The sequence below is a fragment of the Amblyomma maculatum genome, chromosome 10, assembly GCF_055883805.1.
Source record: "Amblyomma maculatum isolate TAMU_Amacu chromosome 10, ASM5588380v1, whole genome shotgun sequence".
Taxonomy (NCBI): domain Eukaryota; kingdom Metazoa; phylum Arthropoda; class Arachnida; order Ixodida; family Ixodidae; genus Amblyomma; species Amblyomma maculatum.
The window spans coordinates 92389847-92417762 of record NC_139353.1 but is presented as its reverse complement, the minus strand read 5'-3'; the positions used below and the strand labels follow the sequence as shown (position 1 = coordinate 92417762).

The window sequence follows — 27916 nt, the reverse complement described above, 5'->3', positions numbered from 1 at the left end:
TATGGAGGCACAGGAAGTAATGTATTAAACGCGTAAAGAAAATGCAAGTTGCTCCGGGAGCTAAAGCGTTTTTCTTTATGCTACATACCCGTACTTTGAGTGTAAAATCATTTATGGAGGAGAAGGGTATGTTCCTACCGTGGGGGGACCAATGTCTCATCTGCAAACAGCCAGAGACAATAGATCGCGTGTTTTTGCATTGCTGGGAGGGGGTATATTTGTGGGATGTTCTGCAAAGGACAATAAAAAAACAGTTGCCACTTGATTCCCATGGCATTAGGTATTTGCCATTGGATAACCACGATGATATGCCGTTAGACCAGGTTATGTTAATGTGCCTCCACAGTATATGGCGCGCACGAATGGCTGGTTATCACTGCGATCCAGATGCACGGCCAGCCCGCGTGTATTTCCGTGAAAGTGTGCAGCGATGGCTCAACGTGCTTAAATTGCAACCATGTGCTCCTGAGTGGCTGTCAAAGCTGGAACCTATGACGGTGCTAAAGGAATTTTAACATGACAATGCCTGCCCCTCAGTGGGTGTTAGGCAACGCTAGCTACCTTTGTGTACATATATTATTCCTTTTTTCCTGTTGTTTTGAGTTCCAGTGCGGTGTATTTGTGTCGAAGCCAGGCAATAAAGAAAAAAAAAAGCCGATGTAGCTCAGTTGGAAGAGCACCGGACGCGATATTCGGAGGTCGTGGGTTCGGTCCCCACCATCGGCACGTTGCTTTTTCTTCTACTTTGTGTTTAACTATCTTTCCCCTAAGTGATTGCATTACTCATTTCTGTAATTATCCAAGTAAAAATTTAAAAAAATAATAATAAAAAGACATAAAACATAATCCCCAATGCTTTCCTTGGCCTCGCCGACTGTTGGCTTCTTTCCTTCATGTATTATAACGAGCACCCTCATTTCCCCTTCATTTATCTGCTTGTAGCTTACGGGGGTCTCGGTTCTGGCAGTCTTGAAGCCATAGGTAGCGTAGGAGGGTTCTAGCACAGCTTTCGCCCTCGCTCTTGATCACGTTCTACGTGACGCTGGCGGTAACACAGGACGTTCCACGTCCGCCGCTATAGTTGAGGGCGGCGCTGCTGAACACTCTCAAGGTTCGCATACAGACAACATAAATACCCAAACAAGTAGCAGGGGGGACAGCGGCCGATGTAGCTCAGTTGGAAGAGCACCGGACGCGATATTCGGAGGTCGTGGGTTCGGTCCCCACCATCGGCACGTTGTTTTTTCTTCTACTTTGTGTTTAATTATCTTTCCCCTAAGTGATTGCATTACTCATTTCTGTGATTATCCAAGTAAAAATTTAAAAAAATAATAAAAAGACAAAACATAATCCCCAATGCTTTCCTTGGCCTCGCCGACTGTTGGCTTCTTTCCTTCATGTATTATAACGAGCACCCTCATTTCCCCTTCATTTATCTGCTTGTAGCTTACGGGGTCCCGGTTCTGGCAGTTTTGAAGCCATAGGTAGCGTAAGAGGGTTCTAGCACAGCTTTCGCCCTCGCTCTTGATCACGTTCTACGTGACGCTGGCGGTAACACAGGACGTTCCACGTCCGCCGCTATAGTTGAGGGCGGCGCTAGTGAACACTCTCAAGGTTCGTATACAGACAGCATAAATACCCAAACAAGTAGCAGGGGGGACAGCGGCCGATGTAGCTCAGTTGGAAGAGCACCGGACGCGATATTCGGAGGTCGTGGGTTCGGTCCTCACCATCGGCACGTTGTTTTTTCTTCTACTTTCTGTTTAATTATCTTTCCCCTAATTGATTGCATTAGTCATTTCTGTGATTATCCAAGTAAAAATTTAAAAAATAATAATAAAAAGACATAAACATAATCCCCAATGCTTTCCTTGGCCTCGCCGACTGTTGGCTTCTTTCCTTGATATGTATATATATATATATATATATATATATATATATATGTATATATATGCAGATACTGCTACTTCCATCTGGATTGCTGCAGAAAGGCATATTCAAATATACAAAATATAAATAAAGTTTATATAGAGCCTCATAGGAACGTACAATGACTTGAACATGCATAAAAAGAACTTGTATTGTATAAAATGAATATGTTGAATTTTGCTGAAAAATATTATACAAAGAGAAAACAAAATATAAAGCAGTTGTTCCTAACACATGCGCATGTGAGAATTCAAGAGGCATTACGAGACTACACTGAAAAAAAAAAAAAAACGTGAAATTTCTGTTAGTATCCTATGTATGCACCTACGCTAAAAAATTAGGTGTAAAGATAGTAGACGCAACTCCTGGATTAGAAATAACACAATTGATGCCAAGTGCGAAGGCACCCATCTTAAAATGTCGCTGAAGCTAAAATCTTGCTTCGGAGCGACCATTGATAATGCAGTTGCAGAAGTAGAAGACGCCAAAAAGGCAAAAGCACTGAATATATATATTGAGTAAGGGAATTCAAAAATATTGAACTGTTTACTATAACTGAGGGTGGGATACCCAAACGTCTACCAAATCTAGACGTTGCGAAGCGGACAGGGCCAAATAAAATCCAATATTTCGTCTTAGGTATGCCGTGTGGGTATTCAATATATATATATATATATATATATATATATATATATATATATATATATATATATATATATATTATGTATAAAAGACCTCTCAGCTTGTGTCAATAAAATAGATGAACAATAGCCAGAATAATACCGGTACGAAAATCAGGAAAAAGTCACAATGTTACTACGTACAGGCCCATCGCCATCACCTTCGCAGCGTCTAACATTATCTAGCACTTAATGCTTAAGAACGCAAGTGTATTTCTTGTGATTAACAACATATTGTCTTCATTCCAAAACGACAAGCCATTATGCTTCCACTGCTATTAGGCCAGTCCCATTCTGCGGCACTGCCCGTACCGACGGATCGGTCTGCGCGGGTTTGCAGTCGACGCCCCACGACAAAGCCCAGGTGAACGACCGCAAGAAATCGACAACTATCGGCGCAGCGGTGAGATTGCGCCACCAAGCTGTCGGTTCAGATCTCCATCGCCGTACAGGGCCCGCTTTGCGTCACCAGGCCGTAACTATGATGAGAGTATGCGCGGAAGGTCCCCAAGCCCGCGCAGGGGAAACTAAACAGAGCAACCTTTGGAGGTGAGGTTGCTCAACGGCGAAAAGACGAAGATCCTCCGCCGCCGATGACCACTAACGACGGCGCAGCTATTTCATTGCTCCTCCACACGACGACATCGACGACAACACGACCAGAGTGCAAGCCTACACCGTCGCCCAGCGTAGTAACTACGGTATGGCCCGGCCATGACCTGAAAAAACGACCGAGCCGAGATCGGACACCAAGGCCCACATGCAATGCGAGGACGCGAACAAGTAACCTTGAAGTTGATGTCGACGGCCGCAGAGTCACTGCCCTAGTAGACACCGGAGCTGACTATTCAGTCATCAGTGAACCGTTAGCCTCTCAGCTCAGGAAAGTTACCACCGCTTGGGATTGCCCGCTGATTCGCACCGCAGATTGCAACCTGATTACTCCATCGGGACGATGCACTGCAAGAATAACCGTAAATGGGCGTACTTACCCCACCAGCTTTATGGTCTTGCAGCAGTGCTCCCGCGACGGGATTTTAGGCATGGATTTCCTAAATGAACATAGGGCTATCATCGACCTGCGATCCAAGCTCATCAAGCTCTCTGCAGACAAAACCATTCCTGCTACGACGACTTCGACGCAACACATCGCTCCAAACGTCCTCGATGGAGAATTGACCGTGCCGGCCCGATCAAGCGTCGCAGTCTGCGTAGGTAGCGCAAACATCGAAACCGCTGTAGGCATCGTCGAATGAAATATCCAATTGCTCTTAGAATGAGGTGTCGGCATCGCAAGAGTCATAGCGAAATTTCGGAGAGGTCAAGCTCAGGTGCTGGTAACCAACTTCACCGACGAATACCGGCATCTCAACAAGGCCACAACGATCGCTTCTTTCGACGATTTAGCGGACCTCAAAGATGTATTCCCCCTCCATGACCAAACGCTGGAAGACGCACCGGACCAATTGCGTAAGCCCACATTTGACATCAATCCGACAATGACCCATAGCAGGAAATATCAGATTCTCAGTCTTCTTCGAAGCTACGGGGAGTGACTCTCGTCATCATCGAAGGTACGATAAACAGCACTGGCCAAGCACCGCATTATAATGGACGAACGCGCCCGACCTCTGCGCCAAAGCCCCTATCGTGTATCATCGCCAGAACGCCATGCCATACGCTATCAAGTTGAGGAAATGCTGCGTGATGACGTAATCTAGCCATCGAAGAGCCCCTGGGCGGCACCAGTCGCTTTCGTGAAAACGAATAACTGCACACTTCGCTCCTGCGTTGATTACCGCCGCTTGACTACAATTACTAAGAAGGATGTCTACCCGCTACTCCGCATCGACGACACTCTCGACCGGCTCTTTAATGCAAAGTACCTGAAGACCTTAATGCAAAGATGGACCTGAAGAGCGGATATTGGCAAATTCAGGTCGACGAAAGAGATCGCGAGAAGACCGCATTCATCACAGCGGACGGTCTTTTTAAGTTCAAGGTGATGTCATTTGGCCTCTGCTCCGCACCAGCCACATTTCAACGAGTAATGGACGCAGTCCTGGCGGGCTTGAAGTGGCAAATTTGTTTGGTATATTTGGATCACGTTGTTTTCTTCTCGTCAAACTTTGAAGATCACCTAAAACGACTGCAGACAGTGCTGAAAGCCATCACGTCATCGGAACTAACGCTAAAAGCAGAGACGTGTCACTTCGCCTACGAAGAACTGCGTTTCCTCATATCGTTAGTAAGGATGGTGTTCGCCCAGATCCGGAGAAAACAGCTGCAATCGCACAATTCCCACCGCCTGCCGACAAGAAAGCTGTGCGCCCATTCCTTGGGTTGTGCGCTTATTATCGACAATTTGTCAGAAACCTTTCGCCCATCGCCGAACCGTTGACGCAACTTACAAAGGCTGACGTACCTTTTAAATGAGAAGCGCCGCACAGAGAAGCCTTCGACGAACTTAAGCGCCGCCTGCAATGCCCTCCTGTACTTGGCCACTTTGATGAAAACGCCGAGACCGAAATTCACACCGACGCGAGCAGTGTGGGCCTAGGAGCCGTTCTCGTCTAGACGAGTGCCGGGAAGGAGAAAGTAATCGCCTACACGAACAGGTCCCTCACAAAAGCCGAAGTCAATTACTCGACGACCGAGAAGGAGTGCTTCTCGATCATCTGGGCCACTTCTAAGTTTCGTCCATACCTATACGGCCGACCATTCAATGTTGTAAGCGACCATCACGCGCTCTGCTGGCTGGCTAATTTGAAGGATTCCTCCGGCCGCCTTGCCAGATGGAGCCTACGACTTCAAGAATTTGACTTAACCGTAGTCTATAAGTCGAGCCGGAAGCATTCCGACGCAGACTGCTTATCACGCGCTCCCGTCGACTCTCCCCAGAAGGATGATGACGGCACCTTTTTGGGACCGGTAAGAGCCAGCAGTTTCGCAGAACAACAGCGATCAGACCCTGATCTGAAAGCGCTAGCCGATTACTTAGAAGGAAAGACCGCTTCCCCTCCTGGTGTGTTCAGGCGACAATTATCTTCGTTCGCGTTAAGCAATGGCCTCCTCGTGAAGAACTTCGCACCCAACAGGACTGCGCAACTCCTTGTAGTGCCTAAAAACTTCCGGCAGGAAATTCTGCAGGCGTTGCATGATGAGCCCACAGCAGGCCATCTCGGATTTGCACGCACGTTGCGTCGAATCCAGGAGAAGTACTACTGGCCGCGACTGCCTGCCGAAGTTGCCCACTACGTGGAGACATGTCGTGAGTGTCAACGACGCAAGACGCCGCCTATCAGACCAACAGGACTACTAAAACCGATTCCGCCCCCCGATCTGCCCTTTCAACAAATTGGGATGGATCTCCACGGCCCCTTTCCAGCTTCGTCTATGGGTAATAACTGGATCATCGTGCCAACTGACTATCTTACCCGTTACACCGAAGCAAAAGGACTACCAAATGGTACCGCGGCAGAAGTCGCCAAATTTTTTATCGAACAAATTCTTTTGCGACACGGCGCCCCAGAAGTGCTCATCACGGACAGGGGAACAGCGTTTACGGCAGAGTTGACGCAAGCCATCCTGGAATACAGCCACACAAGCCATCGACGAACAACTGCGTACCATCCCCTGACCAATGGCCCTCCGGAGCACCTAGCGGACATGATCGCCATGTACGTCGACGCTGAACACAAGATCTGGGACTCCATCTTGCCGTACGTGATCTTCGCTTATAACACGGCAGTTCAGGAGACGACCAGAGCGACCCCGTTCAAGCTTGTGTACGGCAGGGAGCCCACGACGACGCTCGACGCAATGCTGCCGCACGTAACCAACGAGGACAACCTTGACGTCGCCGCTACCTGCAGCGTGCAGAGGAAGCCCGACAGCCGACGATATAACTTACGACGGCGCCACGCAGAGTACAACCCCAGGAGACCAAGTGAGGATTTGGACACCAATTCGTCGTCGCGGACTAAGTGAAAAGTTGTTGCGTCGATACTTTGAGCCATACAAAATCATTCGCCGCGTCGGACTACTGGACTATGAAGTCATTCCCGACGGAACGTCAGCATCACAACGGCGAGGCGCACGCCCAGAAATTGTACATGTTGTACAAATTAAGCCATGTTACGCGCGTTAAAGAATCTGTGGTGTTTAAACTTTGCAGTGTTTATGTCTAAGTTGCTTTGTTTTGGAACATCGAGGCGATGTTTTTTTAAGGGGGAGTAATGCCGCGACATCTTCAAAACTCTATTTGTCGCTTTTTAACAACCGCCGCCACACGCCCTTATCACTTTGATTCTGGATCGCGTATCAGTTCTGTATTCTTTGTTTCTTAATGCTCGATGTCGCGAATCACACCTTTATGTTTCATTGTAGCGCAAGATGCACCGAGATCTGTCCCGAAGATTCCGGCCACTCGCGTGTCTTTCTACAATGTTCCAGCTTGTGCTGGTAGCTGTTTGCGACGTTATCTAGATTGTTCTGAGCAGCCTTTAAATTGAGCGTTGACGAGTGTGACGGGCATTCTTTGTTCGACGACCGACGAGCGCGTATGTTGCTATCGCCGCCGCCGAGTTGCTTAGTACTTTTGCGGGCGCAAGTCAGCCCCAATAAAAAGTTATTTCAGTACCATCACGCCTGTGTTTTCTTTTGGCGTGTAAGGCCTTGTCACCACTACGTGACAATATATATATATCGCCCTCGCTCTTCATCACGTTCCACGTGACGCTGGCGGTAACAAAATGACGTTCCACGTCCGCCGCTATGGCTGAGGGTGGCGCTGCTGAACACTCTCAAGGTTCGTATACAGACAACATAAATACCCAAGCAAGTAGCTGGGGGGACAGCGGCCGATGTAGCTCAGTTGGAAGAGCACCGGACGCGATATTCGGAGGTCGTGGGTTCGGTTCCCACCATCGGCACGTTGTTTTTTCTTCTACTTTGTGTTTAATTATCTTTCCCCTAAGCAGATTACATTCCTAATTTGTGTGATTATCCAAGTAAACATTAAAAAAAGACACAAAGTACTATCCCCAACGATTTCCTTGGCCTCGCCGACTGTTAGCTACTTTCCTTCATGTATTATAACGAGCACCCTCAGTTCCCCTAAATTGATCTGCTTGTAGCTTACGGGGGTCTCGGTTCTGGCAGTCTTGAAGCCATAGGTAGCGTAAGAGGGTTCTAGCACAGCTTTCGCCCTCGCTCTTGATCACGTTCTACGTGACGCTGGCGGTAACAAAAAGACGTTCTACGTCCGCCGCTATGACTGAGGGTGGCGCTGGTGAACACTCTCAAGGTTCGTATACAGACAACATAAATACCCAAGCAAGTAGCAGGGGGGACAGCGGCCGATGTAGTTCATTTGGAAGAGCACCGGACGTGATATTCGGAGGTCGTGGGTTCGGTTCCCACCATCGGCACGTTGTTTTTTCTTCTACTTTGTGTTTAATTATCTTTCCCCTAAGCAGATTACATCACTAATTTGTGTGATTATCCAAGCAAACAATAAAAAAAGACACAAAGTACCATCCCCAACGATTTCCTTGGCCTCGCCGAGTGTTAGCTACTTTCCTTCATGTATTATAACTAGCACCCTCATTTCCCCTTAATTGATCTGCTTGTAGCTTACGGGGGTCTCGGTTCTGGCAGTCTTGAAGCCATAGCTAGCGTACTAGGGTTCTAGCACAGCTTTCGCCCTCGCTCTTGATCACGTTCCATGTGAGGCTGGCGGTAACAAAAAGGACGTTTCACGTCCGCCGCTATGGCTGAGGGTGGCGCTGGTGAACACTCTCAAGGTTCGTATACAGACAACATAAACACCCAAGCAAGTAGCAGGGGGGAAAGCGGCCGATGTAGCTCAGTTGGAAGAGCACCGGACGCGATATTCGGAGGTCGTGGGTTCGGTTCCCACCATCGGCACGTTGTTTTTTCTTCTACTTTGTGTTTAATTATCTTTCCCCTAAGCAGATTACATTACTAATTTGTGTGATTATCCAAGTAAACATTAAAAAAAGACACAAAGTACCATCCCCAACGATTTCATGGGCCTCGCCGACTGTTAGCTATTTTCCTTCATGTATTATAACGAGCACCTTCATTTCCCCTTAATTGATCTGCTTGTAGCTTACGGGGGTCTCGGTTCTGGCAGTCTTGAAGCCATAGCTAGCGTAAGAAGGTTCTAGCATAGCTTTCGCCCTCGCTCTTAATTACGTTCCACGTGACGCTGGCGGTAACAAAAGGACGTTCCACGTCCGCCACTATAACTGAGGGTGGCGCTGGTGAACACTCTCAAGGTTCGTATACAGACAACATAAATACCCAAGAAAGTAGCAGGGGGGACAGCGGCCGATGTAGCTCAGTTGGAAGAGCACCGGACGCGATATTCGGAGGTCGTGGGTTCGGTTCCCACCATCGGCACGTTGTTTTTTCTTCTACTTTGTGTTTAATTATGTTTCCCCTAAGCAGATTACATTACTAACTTGTGTGAGTATCTAAGTAAACATTAAAAAAAGACACAAAGTACCATCCCCAACAATTTCCTTGGCCTCGCCGAGTGTTAGCTACCTTCCTTCATGTATTATAACGAGCACCCTCATTTCCCCTTAATTGATCTGCTTGTAGCTTACGGGGGTCTCGGTTCCGGCAGTCTTGAAGCAATAGCTAGCGTAGGAGGATTCTAGCACAGCTTTCGCCCTCGCTCTTGATCACGTTCCATGTGACGCTGGCGGTAACAAAAGGACGTTCCACGTCCGCCGCTATCGCTGAGGGTGGCGCTGCTGAACACTCTCAAGGTTCGTATACAGACAACATAAGTACCCAAGCAAGTAGCAGGTGGGACAGCGGCCGATGTAGCTCAGTTACGCGATATTCGGAGGTCGTGGGTACGGCACGTTGTTTTTTCATCTACTTTGTGTTTAATTATCTTTCCCCTAAGCAGATTACATTGCTAATTTGTGTGATTATCCAAGTAAGCATTAAAAAAAGACACAAATATGTCACGTGATCAACCATGAGACATATGTCACGTGATCAACCATGAGATTGGATTATTGGTTATTTTGTACATGTATTTTGATCATCTACTGGGCCAAAATAATTGATATTTAGTAAATTGCAATTAAAATCTAAATTTTAGCTGCAACATCGAACCGTATACCGTTGAAAAGCTTAGGCCAAATCTAATGGCACTCACTGTGCTAGTTAGCAATCCGCAGTAATCGGCGTTAATTAGTTAATTTTGTATAAAACCAAACTTTGAGCCAAGGAACAGGTTTGCCACGGCTGTCCTGATATGATGCTGATGGAGGAATTAAATAATATTATGAGTACGCGGCCACTCACTAACTTCGTGTGTGGTTAAAAGACAGCAGGGTACACTGGGAGAAGTGGTGGGCCCTATTGCCGACACACTGAAGTTCTGGGGCAAGCATACTATGGCCTCATGCGCTATGTAAAAAAGCGTAATTTTATTGAATGCAACAATCAAATAAAAAAATAGGAGGCACATAAATCTTTAACGTGCGGAAGTGAGAAAGCATATAACTGCCAATTAATTAACTATCGCTATCCTATCACTATATCTACTAATGCCGTCAAGTGACCTATCATAACTGTCACTACTCGGAATGAACACTATCACCTCACTATCCGGGCCTATTACTATCATTTACTATTAATATCCGTAACAGTCACCATCATTAGCTATCACTATTTATAACCATCACTATTTAATCTGATGCCATCCCATGACCCATTGATATACTTCAATTTTCATTGACTTACGTTGTCACTCATATCTCTGTTACCTCATAATATCTGACGAGACAACTATACATTGACTTTTAATTCTTATACTTTCTTATTTTCTCAAAAGGAAGTGGGAAAAGAGCAAGCCACAGGAATAACTGACTACAATCAGCGCGAGGTTCATGTCTCTGTCGAGGAGGCTGCTTTTGCTTCAGGACAGGTCGGTGAGAGAAAATTGATGGAACTGCGTTGGGCCTCAGTTTTTTTTTTTTTTCGAGTTCGTGTAATATTGGCGGCTTGAGCCGGTCTTCAGTGAAATGTAGCTAGAACATAGAGCGATGAGTTAATCACTCCGGCTAGGTGAAAAAAAAAATCTTCTTGCATACAATTGAAATGAGTAATATGTGACAGTGCTAAGAATTGCTGCTCGCAAAATGTTATCCTATTTTTAAATCATAACTATAATCATTATTGATTGTTTAAGTTTCGTAAATACAGAAAATTGATGCAATGATTCCGGCTGATTTGACATCGATGGGAAAACGTTTCTCGCAGTAAATGAATACGCGGAATCGCGGTTTTAGAGCTCCAGCTTTCAAAGCGAAGGTAACCTGCCAACGCCTAGTAGTCATGGTCAAATTGAAGCGTGTGTGATCATGTGAACACATGATCAAACACGACAACCCTGTGATCACAGGACAACCTTATTTTTATACAATGAACATGTTGCCGCCGCAAAAATATTGAGGAGCAAGCAGGAATAGAAAACGCAGCGTCATGTGACGCGTTATTACGGGGAGTGAGAAAGGCGCATTACGTCGTAAACAACTCTGTTCTTTCTAGCAATAAACTTCTTTCGACTAATCTTGTGAATCCATTGACTCTTGCGCAAGCCGTCGCGCTTGCCTTGAGGTATCATGAACACCGCATAACCATCTTCGGGCCGCTTGCTGCAGTTGTACGCGCAACAGCACGGCATAGAGCTTGCACGCTGAAATAAAAGCACAGCGCGCAATATTCGCTCGCCGAGAATAGGAGAAAAATAGTGCGAAGGAAAAAGAAAACACAAGAAAAACGCCGGACGCGCGTTGGTTTCCAAGGGCAACGGCAGGGAGCCCAATCGTCGCTCAGGAAATCGGGCGGAGAGCCGGCCTTCAGCGAAGGGGCGCGCAAGGGGCGAGGAGGAGACGAGGAGGTAGCGCGGCGGCGGCAAAGTTCAATCGCTGGCATAACTTTCAAAGTATCAAGGGGTTTTAAGCGTAGCTGCCACCGCCGCGCCTTTTGACGGGCTTAGGTGGTAGCTAAAGTAGTATTGCTTCGCAATAAAAAAGCAAAAACCAGAGTGCTCTCCACAAATTCGCTATTGGAGTAACGCGTTGCATCACGACAGTGCAATTAAGGTAATTCAAGAAAACATACCACTCCGGCCTGTGACATCGCGAATAATAGAAAGGCACTTCCCTAGGCCAACAGGTTTCTGCTACCATTATTCTTTAGGTTCAGAACTAGTATGACGACAGGCAAATTGACCATGTGAAATTCTACGAGTGAAAGTTCTGCACCATATATAACTGCAGCATGCTACAGGGTAATGCAGTTTGCCATCATCTATGCAATGGACAACTGTGGATTTAAAGAAAACGCCGCGGATGCAAAATATAAACTAGGTTGAGGCCTAAACCGTAAAGAAGTTGTAAAGTAAAATTACTAAATGCCGGCGATGGTAAAAGCACTTCATCACTATCATACCTGGCACCAGCGAGCAAAGCTTGACGCTACAGTACCTATGACTGCACGATTAAAAGACATTTTTTGCTACTTTGAAGATGAGGACCTTTTTCCGCGGAAATTTTCTACAGGGTCACTTTTTTTGGAGGCGTTTACTCCGGGGCCTTATTTTTGGGGAATGGTTTAACAAAATTTCTTTTACGCACAGTGACATCAATAGAAGAACATAGAATTGTTTTTATGACATTGGCCTGCGCAACAATACTCCGATTTAAAACGCCTCCTCCCCATCCCCTCACGTGAAATATAGATTTACCTGCGTTCCCACTCACAACAACATTCCTGGCATAGAGTAGACATCGTTGAACAACTTGCCAGAAGAAAAAAAGATCCCCTAATGCAGCAGCAGCAATTAACCAAAACTTTTTTGCCGCTGTGCTTCAAGATGATCTGAACGTTTGCAGCGTCTCCAGGAAAGGCTGTCGGAAATTATTACTAATTACCGCCAGCATTATCACATATCTCGCTTCAGAAAACTATTGATTAACTGACATCTACGCGATCACTACTGTGCATCACTATAAGGCAATTTAGGTTCAACAATATGGAGTCAGTGTACATTAAAAACAGTTCGTCAAAATTAATCCGGCCTCCTCTCAGTGTTTGTAGGGTTTTTATTCCTTTCATCAAATTGTGCAACTGATATCCTTGTTCTATGTTATTGTATTTCGCTAGATTTGGGCCCTCAGTGACTACATTTTCAAACTTCAATCACTCAGGTATCTGATGCCAACAATGTATGTATAAATACTCACTGCTTCATAATTGCAGCACGATGACCACTATGAATTTGTGTTGTTTACACTACATCTACAAATAACTGTGTTACTGATTGTATGTCCCGTCCCCACGAATGTTATATCGTCACCGATGAAATTACAAGAAAACTTCATTTGACCTGAGGTCTTCGCTGACCGAAGGTGCGAATGCCGAAACGGGCTTTGCCTGTGAAATACAGACATTTGATGATCAGGCACGAAGGCCTCGTTAAATAAAGAATTCAGAGGCGAACATTCAATCTTGGTCGAGGAAGCTGTGAGGAAATATTAGTATCATTATTTTCCTTTAATATCCACTGGCTTCCCACCGAGTCTGAATATGAATTCAAGTTTGATTGTTGTTCGGGTCAGTGTTGCAGGCAGAAGGCGGCTGTCGCTGCAGTCACTTAGGAGTGTGCGATATTTCAATCTTTTCATCCCCGGAGGTGTGCCCATCGGAAGACGCTTCTGGACATAGCATGGTTTAGTACGGTGCGTAGGCTTTGTGTCTATTTTCTGCATATTGAATAAATCAGTGAAAAGCTGGATCCCATAGCAATCAAAGCCCTATAACAGGAAGAGTTGTGAGCAGCGCCACCGTGGCTAAAATATGAATACATCTGTTAAATAAGAAAAATGTACAGAAATAGGCTAGTGTGTTGAGGCACCTCCGCGCATAGTTAAAGGAAACGGCTATGTTTAATTACAGTGGTCGCAAATTTGAATTCTTCATGTGAGTATGCATTTTCCATACGTATCAGCTACAATGCCACAGATACTATTTGCATGTCGTTGGTACTACGCTTTAAAACCTCAGGAGCGCGAAAAGGCATCAAGAATAAAAGAGGTATGACCAGAACAGAAAACATGGTCACAAGAAATAAACGTGCTTTATTTTTGTGCGCTCAATCTGACACTCAGTTGATTATTTAAAATGGAAGTTCCAAGCAGGTTTACTTGTCCTATATCTTTAGGTCGTCCCTGAGGAGACTCATTATGTCGATGCCAAGGAATCTTCTCCAGAAGAGCTCCATGTGCGGCATCGCCACTGCGCTGAGGATGTCCACCAGTTGGCGCAGCTCACTTGGCATCCCTTCGACAAACACGCTTGAATCCTCGAGACTTTCAGGGACGATGTTGTACATGATTACCTTCGTAGGATCCGCAGGCGTAGGCTCAGGCATGAAATAGAGCCTTAGCTTGCTCGAGGAGACCTGGACAAAACAAAAATGGACAATAAAGGAATCTCATTGCGAAAAAAAAAAAGGCGAACTGCTAATGCCGAAACAAATTCTGCGAGATACTTCATGTGGTATCTGAAACTAATATCCACAATTGGTGCAGTTGCAATATGAATTAATGGAACTGTTAAGATTGAGACAAAAAGAAACATCGGCAGTGTTAATCTGCCGTGGCTGCCAGTGCGCTCCCTATGTGGCGTGCTCATACGGTCTTCTCGCTGTTGTTCATCTTTTAGCTGCCCCGTCATGGTGGCGTAGTGGTTGGGTGTTCGACTATTGTTCCCTAAGATGCAAGATCGAATTCCTACTGCGGTGGCCGCTTTTCAGTGGAGGCGAAAAACAACGCGTCCGAGTGCTGTGTAATGTCAGGGCACGTGACGTCCCAGGGGGTCGAAATGTCCGGAGCCCTGCACTGCGGCGTCTGTCATAGCCTGAGTTGCTTTGAGACGTTAATTCCCACAAAATAAAAAACAAACATCTTTAAATTACTCCTTATAAAGTTTCAGGTCACAGGTCACCTATTCATGACAGAAGGGATTCTGTCATGAATAGGTACAAAGAAGAAACGATAAAAAACGACAGTTTTTTGACAAACTAGTCTCGAATTAGACGATGAAAATTAAGATTAAGATTAAAATATGTATAATCACGTTATCTTTCCTGTTATAATATAATTATACAGATATACTCCGGAAGCAGTTTTATTGCGAAAGCGATACTACTCTAGGTTTTGAGCCTTCAGCGTGGCGCGGCCGCACCAACGTGACGCTGTGACGTCACATCCCACGTGGCACTAGGGTGAGATCTGGACAAATCAACTCAAGCGGTCGGCGTAGCGCGGCCGCCCCCGCGTGACGCTGTGACGTCACACCCCACGTGACACTAGGATGAGGGCTGGGCACGTTCACACGGCTTGGTTAAAGCGGGGCTTTATAAGTGGGCTGGCAGGAGCTGCCAACTTGGGTCTCTCGTTTCACATGGGACAGTTATGTCAGAATCCGTCTGCTAGGGATCTGTCATTCCCGTTACCCCTGTAGGCCACTAAGACACGTTCATACGGGTTGGTTAAAGCGGTTTAAAGAAAAGAGAAGGATGCTCGATCACCCGCAGCTAATGCTTTCGCTCAATATTTGATTCAGCATCATTTAACCCTCGTAATTTTTTTACAATGTCTAACAAACGTTCGTCGCCTTCTCCACATCGACCATTTTCTAAACGGCATAAATATTTTGTCTTAGATACCGCAAATATATGTATGCATGCATTCCGAGTGATTTACCTTTCATCTTTTATTAGTCTTAGCTAAGGCTATTGAATTCGAAGGAGGGAAATCTCCAAGATGTAATTGCTAAATAAAAGGAAGCGCCTCTACTAATTCCAGAAAAATATTGTTCTATTTTTATATGAGACCAAGTAAAAAGACCCATACACGGGTTTCATACCTTGGTTCCCAGTTTACCTCGCTGTCCAGTACAGGTTTTCCAATTAATGCTGAATGTCAGTGGTTCCACAGCAAAGACAGTGGCTTCCATCAGAGTGCGGTTACCGGAGCAGAAAGTATAGTGTTGTTTGTAGACCCACAGGCTTGCCAATCCAGTCACGGAGCCTGATGAGATTTTGACTCCAAGTATGGATGTCTTCTCTAGACTAATTGGAATTGTTACATTGTCTGGAATCCTCCGTAGGTAGGCGTTGATACTTTCGGTGAAATCAATATCCGGGGTTTCATAGCAACGACCTAAATGCACAGCAAATATGTAAACATATATAATGAGAGAAACAATATAAGAAATATCTGGGCCGGCTTGCACGATAAAGTCCGAGCTAAGTCCAGACTTAAATGGTGTCTTTAGAAAGACCAAGCTTATTTAAGACGGCTCGTGTTCCGAATGTCGAACGCGTCGGGTTCATGTTCACCAGAGTTGCTTCCCAGAACGGCCTCAGCAACCACTTGGGGCATTTCTCCTCGTAACACAATCTTAAGCCGCAAAAAGCAATGGCACGGATTTTACACAACGCAAAATTGACGGAATGTGTACATCTTACAGCAGAGACAGTGCCAGCGCATCCCTGTATTTCCCTAATTTCTCTACCTAGACACCTGACGTCCTTGTGTCTTAACCAAGACAGCACTAGAGTCGTAATCATACAAGCGACTTATTCAAGTCAGGACTGAAGCCCAGTCTTGACTCCAGTCTTAAGCGGCCATGCTAGTGGCCTATTGTTAAGACTCCAGTTAAGTCTGGACTTAGCTAAGACAGTCTTAAGATTGTTTTGTGCAAGCGGGTCCTGGTAAATTTCAAGCAGAAGTAAATGACACTCTGTATAGTGTCAATATTTAACGATCTTCTTTCGTAAGGTTAGTATTGGCTCTTCCGTACCGGCAAAAAGAATATCAATGACGGAAAGAAACGTTTTCGGATCGGGATAATTTCTTCTGCGTACAAACTCTGCACAGCACTTCATGCCTACGGTATTGAGCCTTCTTTCATTTGGCAACGAGCAAAATACATGGGTGTATGGAGCTGGGACGTAGTTATTTCACAATGTTCTCAAGATTTTTTTGCAGGACAATGTACCGAATAAATAGAAGTTATAATTTAGAAAGAAAGAAACAGCATAGCGCAAGACGGCTCTGTATGCTATGCATTACATCTACTCCTGCTCGCAAGGACTGCGAAGTATATCTGAGGATTAGGTATTCACGCCTCGGCATAATTATATACTTGCTTCATTTCAGCAACACAAATTTGGTTCTTTCGATTATAAACATAAATAACACTGCGTACGGATAGGGGCGCATTTCTAGAGTCTAAAAACGAATTGCGTACGGATAGGGGCGCATGTCTAGTGTCTATAAGCGAATTAAATATGACCAATAGAGAAGAATAAAGGCAAAAGGATTAGGAATCAAATCGTGAAAAAAATTGAACAGAATGCTAATCGTATATTTATGGGATTATCAGGCAATGCTGGTAATATTTATGTAAAATTAAGGTTAAGGCTGGTTAAGTATGAACCTTACCAACTTGCGCAGTCGTCAACCTTGTTTACCAAAGCACAAGCTGAAGCGCTATAAGTCATAAACAAAGCTGTCTTATTTTCAGAGAGGAACACGGAACGAATCTTCATTTTATGACCATTATGTAAGATACTATAAGAAAACTGATTTCGTATATTGGTCCCAGCACCTAAAAATCAGATTTCACGCAGATCTTCAGGTGAGGCAGGAGAGTTCGAGAATTGGGTTTCGATATCAGGGGCGCTGGAGGCTTTCTACGCCCAGCGTAGCATAATCGCACTTGTCGGTCTTGATGCTTCTACGTGCGAACGTTATAAACATGGCCACCAAATTCGTGATGTCGCCGCAAATTGTGACTTAGTGCCCGAAGATGTGAAGCGGCACATATTAAATTTCGATAAAAAGTTCCTAAAAACTTACGCCAGTCACATTAACTTTCTTCCAAATATTTGAAAACGTACCGCTTGACAAGATTTCTTGCCGATATTTTTTACGCTGCTGAATTTTATTTGTCAATGAAGGAATGAAGGAAAAAAATTTGTTATATTTATTTTTATCGCCTTAATATTCACATCATTTCTTCCTTCTGCTTGGAAGTTATGTGTGTGTCTATATGCTTAATCACGTCATATAGCTTTATAGAAAAAACTAGGCTCTAGTTGTGCTTTGCAGACATTGAGAATTATAAAAAGATTTTAAGATCTACCTCAGTGAATGGCTTACGTACCTGGAACGACTCTTGGTGTGCTTTCAGCAGCAATGCTTGAAGTGGATGCGACGAATAAAGCGAGTATTAAATGTGATATCGCCATGGTAATTCAGTGAGAGGCTGGCGTAGTTGAGCGACGTTTTCAAGAATACCTGATCAAAAAGTGCAAGATACCTATCTGAATGCAAAGTAGAACTCACTCAGTGACCTGCATACATCAGAGCAAGAATAGTAGAGAAGCGAAACGCTGAGGCCCAATGGGAGTTCATACGACACTTGGAAGAGAACACAAAATGAAGATGAAATGTTAATGCTTTTGAAATTTAGAGCACACCCATATTGAACATCAGCGAGCAAGAAGACTGCTTTAGGCGACGACACTGGCGTCGTTAAATCATGCTATGTGCAATGTCAATGTGACGAAAGGTGCTAAACAACGATCGAGTAGTGTTTCAATTGGGAATATTCTAGGATGCTGCTATGATATGTGCAGCCTTATGCAAATTCAAACTATATAGATCGAACTATGAAACATAGAAAAATGGATCTCATTGAATTTTTAAAAGGCATGCAATTTACGCGAAATTGAAAATTGTTCGCACTAGTTATGGAAAATTGCATTCATGAGACCATTCAGCCAGACGTTGCGTTTGAAGCAAAAAGTAGCATTTAGGGCAGAATATACTATTTAATTTTGTTTTCAGAGTATATGGTTTAGAGCCCACTCTACCTAAAAACGTTAATCATATAAAATTATTACATATAACGGCAGCGGTTTTGAGTTCATTGGTAACGAAGCGAGCAAAGGTTAAATATTATGTTCTTATTATGTTAGGAATTATGAACACAACGCCTCACTATACTAACTTAGAAATTAAACCATATTTTATGCATAAAGCCTTGTAATAAAATTTCACGTGGCAATCCTCGTTTCTGAAATGATATATTTATATGTAGCAATGAGTTCAAAAATTACGAGGCAGTTTCTGTAAGAGCGCTGAAAAATGTTAGCGCGTGAGAGAAGTTGAAGAGAGAAATACGTTTAAAAATAACACTGCATATTCTGTCATAAAGAATAGACGTTTTGAGAAATCGAACGCTCGCAAAAGCAAGTCCTTTAGGTCATTTTTTGGCCGCAGAAAAGCGCCCAAAATGTTATTTAAGATAAATCTCAAAACCTTACATTTGGCTTGATTTGATTTATTTAGTGTATCAAAGACACGTGACGAGATGGTTGAAATGCTGCTATTGTATAATTTTACACAACTACCACCTCATATACAGCAGAAGAGCATCAGGTTCAAATGAAAGTGATGTGAAGTAAAAACAAACAATAAATTAATTTTTAAACAGCAATCAACACATCAAAAACTTGAAATGAATAAAAAATACCGATAATAGCAAATATACGCAGTGAATTAGACAGAAAGATATAATAAGGATCTAACCGCACATTAGTCACATCAGGGCATGTCCACATTGCAATAAAAATCATTACTTACTTTCTATCTAAAATCTTCAGCACGTCTTTTTTGGTGGCTTCACAGCAGGGTGCTGAATATCGCCCCTGAGGCTGTAGTACTTAAATACCCAACCGCGTTGCAGATGTGGAGGCCCTGACGTTGCCCACTGTCAGTCGGTCGGACAAATAACTCAAACAACGGGGTAGTTTTGAGTAGCCAGCATCAATCACACTGAGCCATGCTTGCCCGTACCAATTAAGGGCCCAACTGGCTCCTGCGCAATATGTTTCTTGGCATCGGTCAAAGGACGCCCAGCACAATAGTTTCGTATTGACGTCGTAGTCCAGATATAAATGTCTGTCGGGAATCGGCCTTGACGGGTTGTTGAGATCGGCAAGCGGGAGAGGAAGCAGGTTGTTCTGGAGCATCCGCTGACGACTTGCTGCTACGTGACCCTCATGGTGCAATAAAGCAATGTTGTTTATTTATATTTATTCCTCAATCTGCTGGGACGCATGAATATATGAACTTGCTACCAAGTTACCGATCTCATGAGCTCATATCAGAGATATGAGCTCATGAGATCTGCAAAACTTGTATTTTCTGTAATACAATTCTTTTTAACAGCGTATGTCTGACAGCAGGAAGCGAGGGCTGTGCACGACACCCAGTGGAACTCTTAGAGGCCACCTTATGAAGGACAGCTTCGGTTGGGGCGTGCCACTAACACGCTTTTAAAGTATATATATATAAAACATTACAGTACCTTAGCTGCTGGGTAAAATGCAGCTCTATATGTGACCTAATGAGAATCGAATAGAAATAGCGAATGGATCGAATGCAATACGAATGCAACATTTCTGCGAGGTCACGCTACTCGTAGCAATATTCGTTAAATGAAATATTCATACTGAACTGCACGGCTGGCGGTACAGCTTCAAGTGGCAGATTGCCATTCTAAAAGTCGATGTGTTAAGACATTAGGACAGCGACAGAAGAATCATGCATCTGCAGCATGCAGCAGAGATTTGGGAGCTTCTAAAATGCTGCAAGTTCATAGCTTCGAGGTTATAAAACATTCGTCGTTAGCGCAAGAAACATTAACATCTGCAGGTTAGCATTTAGCCTTGATTCATCAGGTGAATGTTTTCGTGACAACTGGCATCACTTTCTTGACGACTGATACAAGGGAGCCTTGCATTTTGTGTCAACACTTTAAGCTATTGCTCCTTGACTTTGGCGGTAGAGTGTAGATCAGACAGAAGAACTGACACAAAAACTTACTATGCTTACGGGGAAAGAGCAGCTAATGACAGGAAGAGTGAGATGGTATACTAAGTGTCGGTTATACATTGATAACAGAGTCATTTGTAAGCATATGGACGTAAGTGTGATGAAGGTGCTTGTATCTTCGGTACCCAGATCGAAATCTGTGTTCTGGTGTTTGTACCTAGCTAGTACCACACCAAATTCAGTTTCAGGGAACATAGACCATTTGAGTTTGATCAAAATGTTTGACGCCATTTTAAAGAGGCCAGGAGCCAACTGTCGATATTCATGGTCAGAGTTCTAAATATTGATAAAGCAACAACTTTTTGATATGAACCACAGAACTATACTGACAATTATTCTTCAGCTACCATTTAGAATAAATGTGCGTGTGCTTAGTCGAAGACGTTTATAGTGACTCCGCTGTGGCGATAAAACTGAAGGACCTAATAATTGCGCAACAGTCAAGAAACACAGTAATGGGAGCTGCATAGAGGGTTGATAGCGCTAGATGCGATAACTGGATTGGAGCGGATGTTGGCCTTGTGTAGATTGGGCGGAGCGGCTGTGAAGGTCGCGTATATAGAAGAGCGTGGGAAAGACTGTAGCGGACACTAAACAATGTCACTCCAAAGCCTTAGCTCTATCGTATACCCGCAGAGACTTGCGCAGTTTACTCTCCTTGCAAACCTTCTCTTGGTGTGCACAGCGATTTCAAAACCAATCATTTGAACAACTTTGTTTCTATCTGTAAGAAACGCGATTATCTGATATATTTTTGAGAAGGAAAAGAAAGTCTAGTTTTAAATTTCCCGAGCTTTAAGCATTTAAAGCTTTATTCGGTGTAAGCTATGATCATTGAAGTTTTACTGGCAACAAAACTTCTCCGAAACGCTATAGGAGGGCTTCATATGCTACGTAAGCAGCCGCCCCAGAGGCAAAAAGGGCACCAATCAAGGAGCTCGGTGCTCAGCATTACAGACCACCCTCCGGCGCAGTTCGGCAGTTATGTACTTTTGACTGTTCTGGTAATGTTTCATATTGGAAGGGCACAGCGCAAAAACCCACGGGACAAAAGAAAGAAGACGTACACACGGGCGCTCGTGTGTACCTCTTCTTCCTTTTCTTCTCGTGTCTTTTTGAGCTGTGCCCTTCCAATATGAATCGATGCCAACTCGCCCAAATGTCTATCCTTATTCGGGTAAGGTAATGCGCGCGCATGAAAGCTTGCTGACGGATTGATGCACGCTAGGATGCAGTTATGTCCGAAAACGCATAACAGACAGAAAAAGCGTAAACGTGCTTACCTTAGAGAAATGCAGCACCTCCTCCCCAACGATGTCTACGCTTCTTACATTTTAATATTCCCGAAATTCAAATAAGAACACAGTGCCCTCCTAACTTGACAAGAAGACCTTGCGAGCTGCAAGTTACGGGAGTCAAATTAGAGACATTCTGGGAAGGAAAATGCTTGAACTTTTATGTATACAATTGGCCAGATAATGTATTTTGGGCAACACTAATCGAAATTGTATAATAGGTTCTATCGCAGGACGCGCAAGGCTTTAACGTGCAACAGAAGTGTGCCCCCTTCTGCTGAGATACGCTCAAAGCGGCCTGCAGTATTTGGTGTAATTCAATTGTGAACCATTAGGCCTCCTGGGTATAAATGGTCTCGGAACATATTTCTCCATGGAATTATTTAAAAAAACCTTTATGATAATAGAGAATGCAAACGCACATAGCGTGAATTGCCGGCCGTACGCTCCACAAAGGCCTAGCGTTTCGGAGGCTTTCGTTCACCCACAGTTATTCGAACTCTAGGTTTCTCTCTTTGTTCAAAACAAATCAACTTCACACCAGCTCAGCAGGTACAGGCACATTTAAGATAAGGATAACCCAGCTTCCTTCTATGTCATGGAAAACAGCAGTATGCTTTAGTACTGGGCTATGTCAGCATAAAAAACGCTGGGATGGAGTTGTCATCTCCGCGTTCCGTAGGTATAAAACTTAAAGCGGAAAATTGAAAATGCACGCTTATCTTGCAGCTGTATCATTTTTCCAGACGAGCAGCTGAAATATCGAGGGACGGACGTTTAAGCTAAAACATCTGGGGTTTGACACGATGGTGTTGATTATCTTGACTGCAGTTCCAATATCCACCTTCGTATGCTACATTGCGTACAAGGCTCCTCGCTTAGTCCCATGCCATTTATTAGGACAAAGCCTTAATAAGCTGTGTTGATGAGGACACTGCTGAGGCCCAATGTGAACACGAAATGTGGACACTGGTGTTGTAGCGACTGTAGAAAAAAATGCGCAGGAATCCTAAACAGCTTTATAGCTGAGGCCCCGCCGCTGCCTGCTGCGAAGAGAGGAGAATTGAAAGAGGAAAGGGAAGAAAGATAAAAGAAAGAAAGAAACTTAGAGAAAAAATACGCGTGGCGCAAAAGACGTCGTACGCCACCGAAAGCCGGCGAGAGCAATGGCGGCATGAACAGACCACAAAATGTAAAATGATATGAACATAAACACATTACAAAGTATACAAGTAACAAAAAGCAAAAACGTCGTCGCAACGCTCACGCTTTCGCATTCTCCCAATGCAGTTCCTGCAGGGGCCTCACAATTTCCTGCGCTTGTATTACCTCGCATATATCAGCCAGTATAGAGTAGTCAGTAACCACCCTATGAGCAGTTCAAGGTGGCTTAGATATTAAAGCCCAGATTTAATGAACACGCACGAGTGTGCCTGAGTGGCAAATTGGCAGTGTTACTCGTTCCGGCCACGGCTCTAATTCTGTTAACTTCTAATCATAACATACAACTTCCCAACTGCAATCGCCGTAAGAATGAGCTTGATTATTCGATCCCAAAAGCCACAATGCCCGAAGCAGGGAATAGGAAGAACGAGAGCATTTTGGCTTTCGCTTTATAAGGAAAAAAAGCAGATGTTGAAACCAGTGACAGTGTAGCAGAATGCAGCAACAGCCATGTAGTGCTTCTTTGTGGTGCTGAAGAAAAGGTGGCTATAATAAAAGGTGCAGACAGTGAATGACCTTTCCTTAACAGTAAAATAATATTGACCTAGTGTCTCTAGACTGATTTCAACTCGGCGGCATACCGCGATACCGTTATACTCCGACCATCGAAATTGGCGAGTCGTTAACTGAGAAACACAATCAGAACACGGATTTTGCGTAAGTAGACTATTTGAAATAATCCTAATGACAACACGCGTTTGGTGTTGCGCATCACCGCCAGTTGTTTCAGACCGACAACTTGGGGCGAGCAAATACACAACCGGGCGAGCGCTCACAAAAGAGGTATCTAGAGTCGTGTTTGCAGGCACCAATAATAGGATAATTTCCATCTACTTAAAACTAAGCCGGCACCCGATGGTTGTTGTTCAGAGAAACGAAGTTTTCCTCAAATGTAAGCCAACCTAAAAGGGAAAACTGACAACGACAATACCTATGGTAGGCAAAGAATACTTGCGAAAACCCTAGCACAATGTGAAGTGAAGCAAGTGCCTTCAGAGGAAATACGCAGCCTGACAGGTAACGTGGCTGGATGATGCACCCTGACAACTGACATTCTTCTACCGCAAATGCCTAGTCATTCTCTCGGGACTTCCTTTTGCTACGGCTAGTAATATCAGCAATTACAATGCTGCCGTGTGACGGGGTAATGTGAGGTCCCCACCGGCGTAGCTACAGTGTGCTGTCATCATGCAATACTAAAACTTGGCTTGGTTTATGGAGTTTGAAGTGTCAAACTAAATCAGGCTATGATTGCTATGATAGAAGAAGTGGAAACCTCCAGAAATTTGGACCACTGGTGTCATTTAACGTGCACTTACATCTCACAACACACAGGTGCCTTGCTTTTCCTCCCAATCGAAAAGCGGCCGCCGCGAACTGGATTCTATCCCGCATCTTTGGGCGCAAAAGTTAAGCATCCTAACCACGGCACACCATTTTATCCATGCCAACCTATCTAAAGCTTTTATATCCCGCGTTTGCGTATCGAATTTCTTATGTCATCTCATAAGAGAAACGATCTGCTAAGATTTAAAAAAAAACGGCAGTTCCTTAGATATTGCCGGAATCTGCACACTGATATATATAGGGTATATCAGGTGATATATAGGTTATATCAGGTGATAAGTGATAGGTTATGTGCTGCTACAAGGCTTGTTTGTCATGTCTCATCGAAGGTTATTTGGTTATTTGGTGGCACAGCTTTATTTTAAGACATTGTATAAGGGAAGGACTTCCAAAGGCGATACCTGAGATTTCATCTGTATGAAGGGATTTTGAAATCTCATCTCCGTTGTTCGCTTTATACCAAGACATTTAAAGCCTTGATACAAAAAGAATTATTAAAACTCAAGACATTTCTCTTGAGCAAGGTTATATTTACACTTTAGTTTAAAGTAATCTTGAAAACGGTATTCTGGATGCTTTGATTTTAACTGCTTAACCTGAGAGCACTCTAAAGCGGCGCTTACCTTGCTTATACAAGACTGGATTTTCTTGATACGTAACCTCCTCGTTTTGGTAACATTTAAGCTAGGGTTCAGATTCTACTCCGTTTCTCAGGGCTCCCCTCCGCCAGATACGGCTTATGGTGACAAACATTACTACAGTTAGCTAGCAGTCTTCAAATAAAGCTCAAAAAAGTAATGGAGATGTTATAAAACGTTTGGTACATAAACAGCGTGTAATAATGTATTACATTGTTAAACAAGTATACAAGATATCTGTGATCACTCTATATTGTAGCGTGTGCAACAGCAGCCGCTAGGCGGCAGCTCATCGACACTGGTGGAGGTGAGGCCTTGAATTACATGTCTCGGGCCTCTCGCAGCCGCTCATCGAGTCCCAACCGGCTTCCGCTCGTGTCGACACCCGTTCATCGCTGCAGCCGTCGCCTCCGAGGTCTGGCGCCGGAATTTGCCCCTCTACCTGAACCGACGCCAGCTGATCAGCAGTTCGAGACTTCTGTAATGGCACAGGCAAGTCAGCACCAGTTGCTGCTTCAGCAGCCTCGTTCGCCCCCCAGTTTCCATGGCGCTACTGGGGAAGATGTCGACGACTGGATCGACCAGTTCGAGCGAGTGGCGCAATTCAATCAGTGGAGCCCTGCTCAGAAGCTGCACAATGTGTACTTCGCCCTTGAGGACTGCGCAAAAACATGGTATGAGAATAGGGAAGCCAGTCTTCAAAGCTGGGATTCCTTTCGCCAGCAGCTGCGGGACACTTTTTCCAGCCATGACCGCCGTGATCGCGCACGCCGCCTCCTAGAAGCTCGTGTGCAATTACCAAACGAGAGCGTGGCCATGTTCGCTGAGGACGTGACGCGTCTTTGCCGACGGGCTGATCCCGACATGACGGAATCAGCGAAGTTGCGCCACCTGATGCAGGGCGTAAAAGAACCCCTCTTCGCTGGTCTGGTTCGGAGTCCACCTCAAACCGTCGCGGACTTCATCAATGAAGCTACCCTCATTGAGCGAGCCCTGCAGCAAAGATACCGGCGCACGGAGTCTGCCTGTGGTCAGCCTTTCAGCAGTGTGGCCACATTGAACGGATCCACTGGCGATCACTCTCTGCGTGAGCTGATCCGCGAGGTAGTTCGCGAGGAGCTCCTCAAGTTCAACCTTGGATCGCCTAACCCGACTGCCGTGGCTGTCACCGAAGCCGTACGGGAAGAAATACGGCAGACATTGTCCCCGCCTGAGTCACCGTCGGAGCCACGTTCTATGAACTACGCAGCGGCTCTTCGTCGGCCTGCAGTGCCTCCTGCGCAACAGCTTCGATTCGAAGCACAGCCGCCACCCACTTTGCAGCCACCGTTCTACCAACCGTCCTTCCAGCCGCCATACCAGCAGAGCCTCGTCATACAGCCGTCCGCTCCTCAGCCACTATACTACCAGCCTTCCTACCAGCCACCCCCCCAGCAGAACCCCGTCATGCAGCCACCGGTTCGGAAGGCAGACGTCTGGCGCACTCCTCGCCAACGGCCGCTGTGCTACCACTGTGGAGAACCCGGCCACTTGTACCGTCGTTGTCCATACCGTGAGCTCGGTCTTCGGGGTTTTTCTCGGGATTCCCCGCGTCCCCGGGTCGGCGAACGCCCTCCAGAAATCGAGGAATACCTCGCAACCCGTGCAACCTCTTGCAACCGTACACAGTCTTCTCCCGCGCGCTACTCGTCACCTAGCCGCCGTGATTTTAATGATGCGCCGAGGCGCCGGTCGCCAAGCCCACACCGGGGAAACTGAAGGCGGCGACCTCAGGGGGGCAGGTTGCTGACGAACGGAACCGATATCCCGAAGACCCCCCCGTGACGACTCAGTCCGATGCTGTGACTAGGATGCCGCCGCCGCCACATGAATCCGAAACTCCCAATCAACCTCAAGCCGATCAAGTTGTTAGCGCCGACCTTTCCGTTCTCGTCGACGGACACCCAGTAACAGCTTTGGTAGACACCGGAGCAGACTTCTCAATAATAAGCAAAAATTTCGCAGATCGGCTCTCTAAGGTGAAAACTGAATGGCTGGGGCCGCAAATTCGTACTGCTGGCGGTCACCTTATGACGCCGATCGGACGATGCACTGCCCGAGTAACCATCGCCGATTCAGCCTTTGTAGCCGTTTTTGTTATCCTGCCACACTGCTGCAAGGATCTCATACTCGGCATGGACTTTTTACGTGAGCATGGGGCGATTATTAATGTTCCTCGCCGTACTGTAACGTTTTCGACGCTGAAACGATGACCGCTGACTCAGAAAGACGCCACGCACCTTTACGCATCGTTGACGCGGATGTATTCATGCCGCCGCGTTTGTCTGCTCTCGTCGCAGTCAGGTGCGACGATCAGTCCTGTGCTGCCGGTGTTGCCGAACAGAACATAGAGCTTCTGTTACATCATGGAGTCTGTGTTGCACGCGGTATAGTTCATCTGACTAATGGTCTAGCTCACGTACTGATTACGAACTTCGGGAACGAACGGCAACGCATCGCTAAAGGCACCACGGTAGCTTACTTTGAAGGTGTCGCAGAAGCAGCCCACGGCTGCTTTGTTCTTGAGACCAACACGTCTGCCAGCCAAACGCCCAACTTCGACCCTGATGTGAATCCCGCTCTATCACCGGCAGAGAAGGACAGACTCGTTGGGCTACTCTTTCAGTTTCAAGACTGCTTCTCATCCGCCTCCGCGGTTAAACAGACGCCCTTGACCAAGCACCGCATAATAACCGACGACCGCACCCGACCAGTCAGACAGAACCCCTACC

At 45.3% G+C, this 27916-nt stretch overlaps 2 protein-coding genes across 3 annotated transcripts in view; one reads left to right on the top strand and one right to left on the bottom strand.

Annotated features, from left to right (window-relative positions):
- LOC146177015 (uncharacterized) overlaps window positions 1-27916 on the top strand; it is a 121807-nt gene that overhangs the window by 78228 nt on the left and 15663 nt on the right. The gene's annotated exons all lie outside the window — the stretch shown is intronic.
- On the bottom strand, window positions 13808-19632 carry LOC146177016 (uncharacterized). 2 transcript variants are annotated; one of them, XM_084581069.1, is made up of 4 exons: window positions 19388-19632; window positions 17904-18037; window positions 15597-15892; window positions 13808-14127 (listed from the first exon to the last, which is right to left on the bottom strand). In XM_084581069.1, the coding sequence occupies exons 2-4, from the start codon at window positions 17986-17988 to the stop codon at window positions 13876-13878; spliced, it is 633 nt and encodes a 210-aa protein (XP_084437195.1). In that variant the 5' UTR covers window positions 17989-18037; window positions 19388-19632; the 3' UTR covers window positions 13808-13875. The 2 variants fall into 2 exon arrangements, with proteins under 2 accessions (XP_084437195.1, XP_084437196.1); XM_084581070.1 differs by lacking the exon at window positions 19388-19632 and having other exon boundaries at window positions 17904-18174.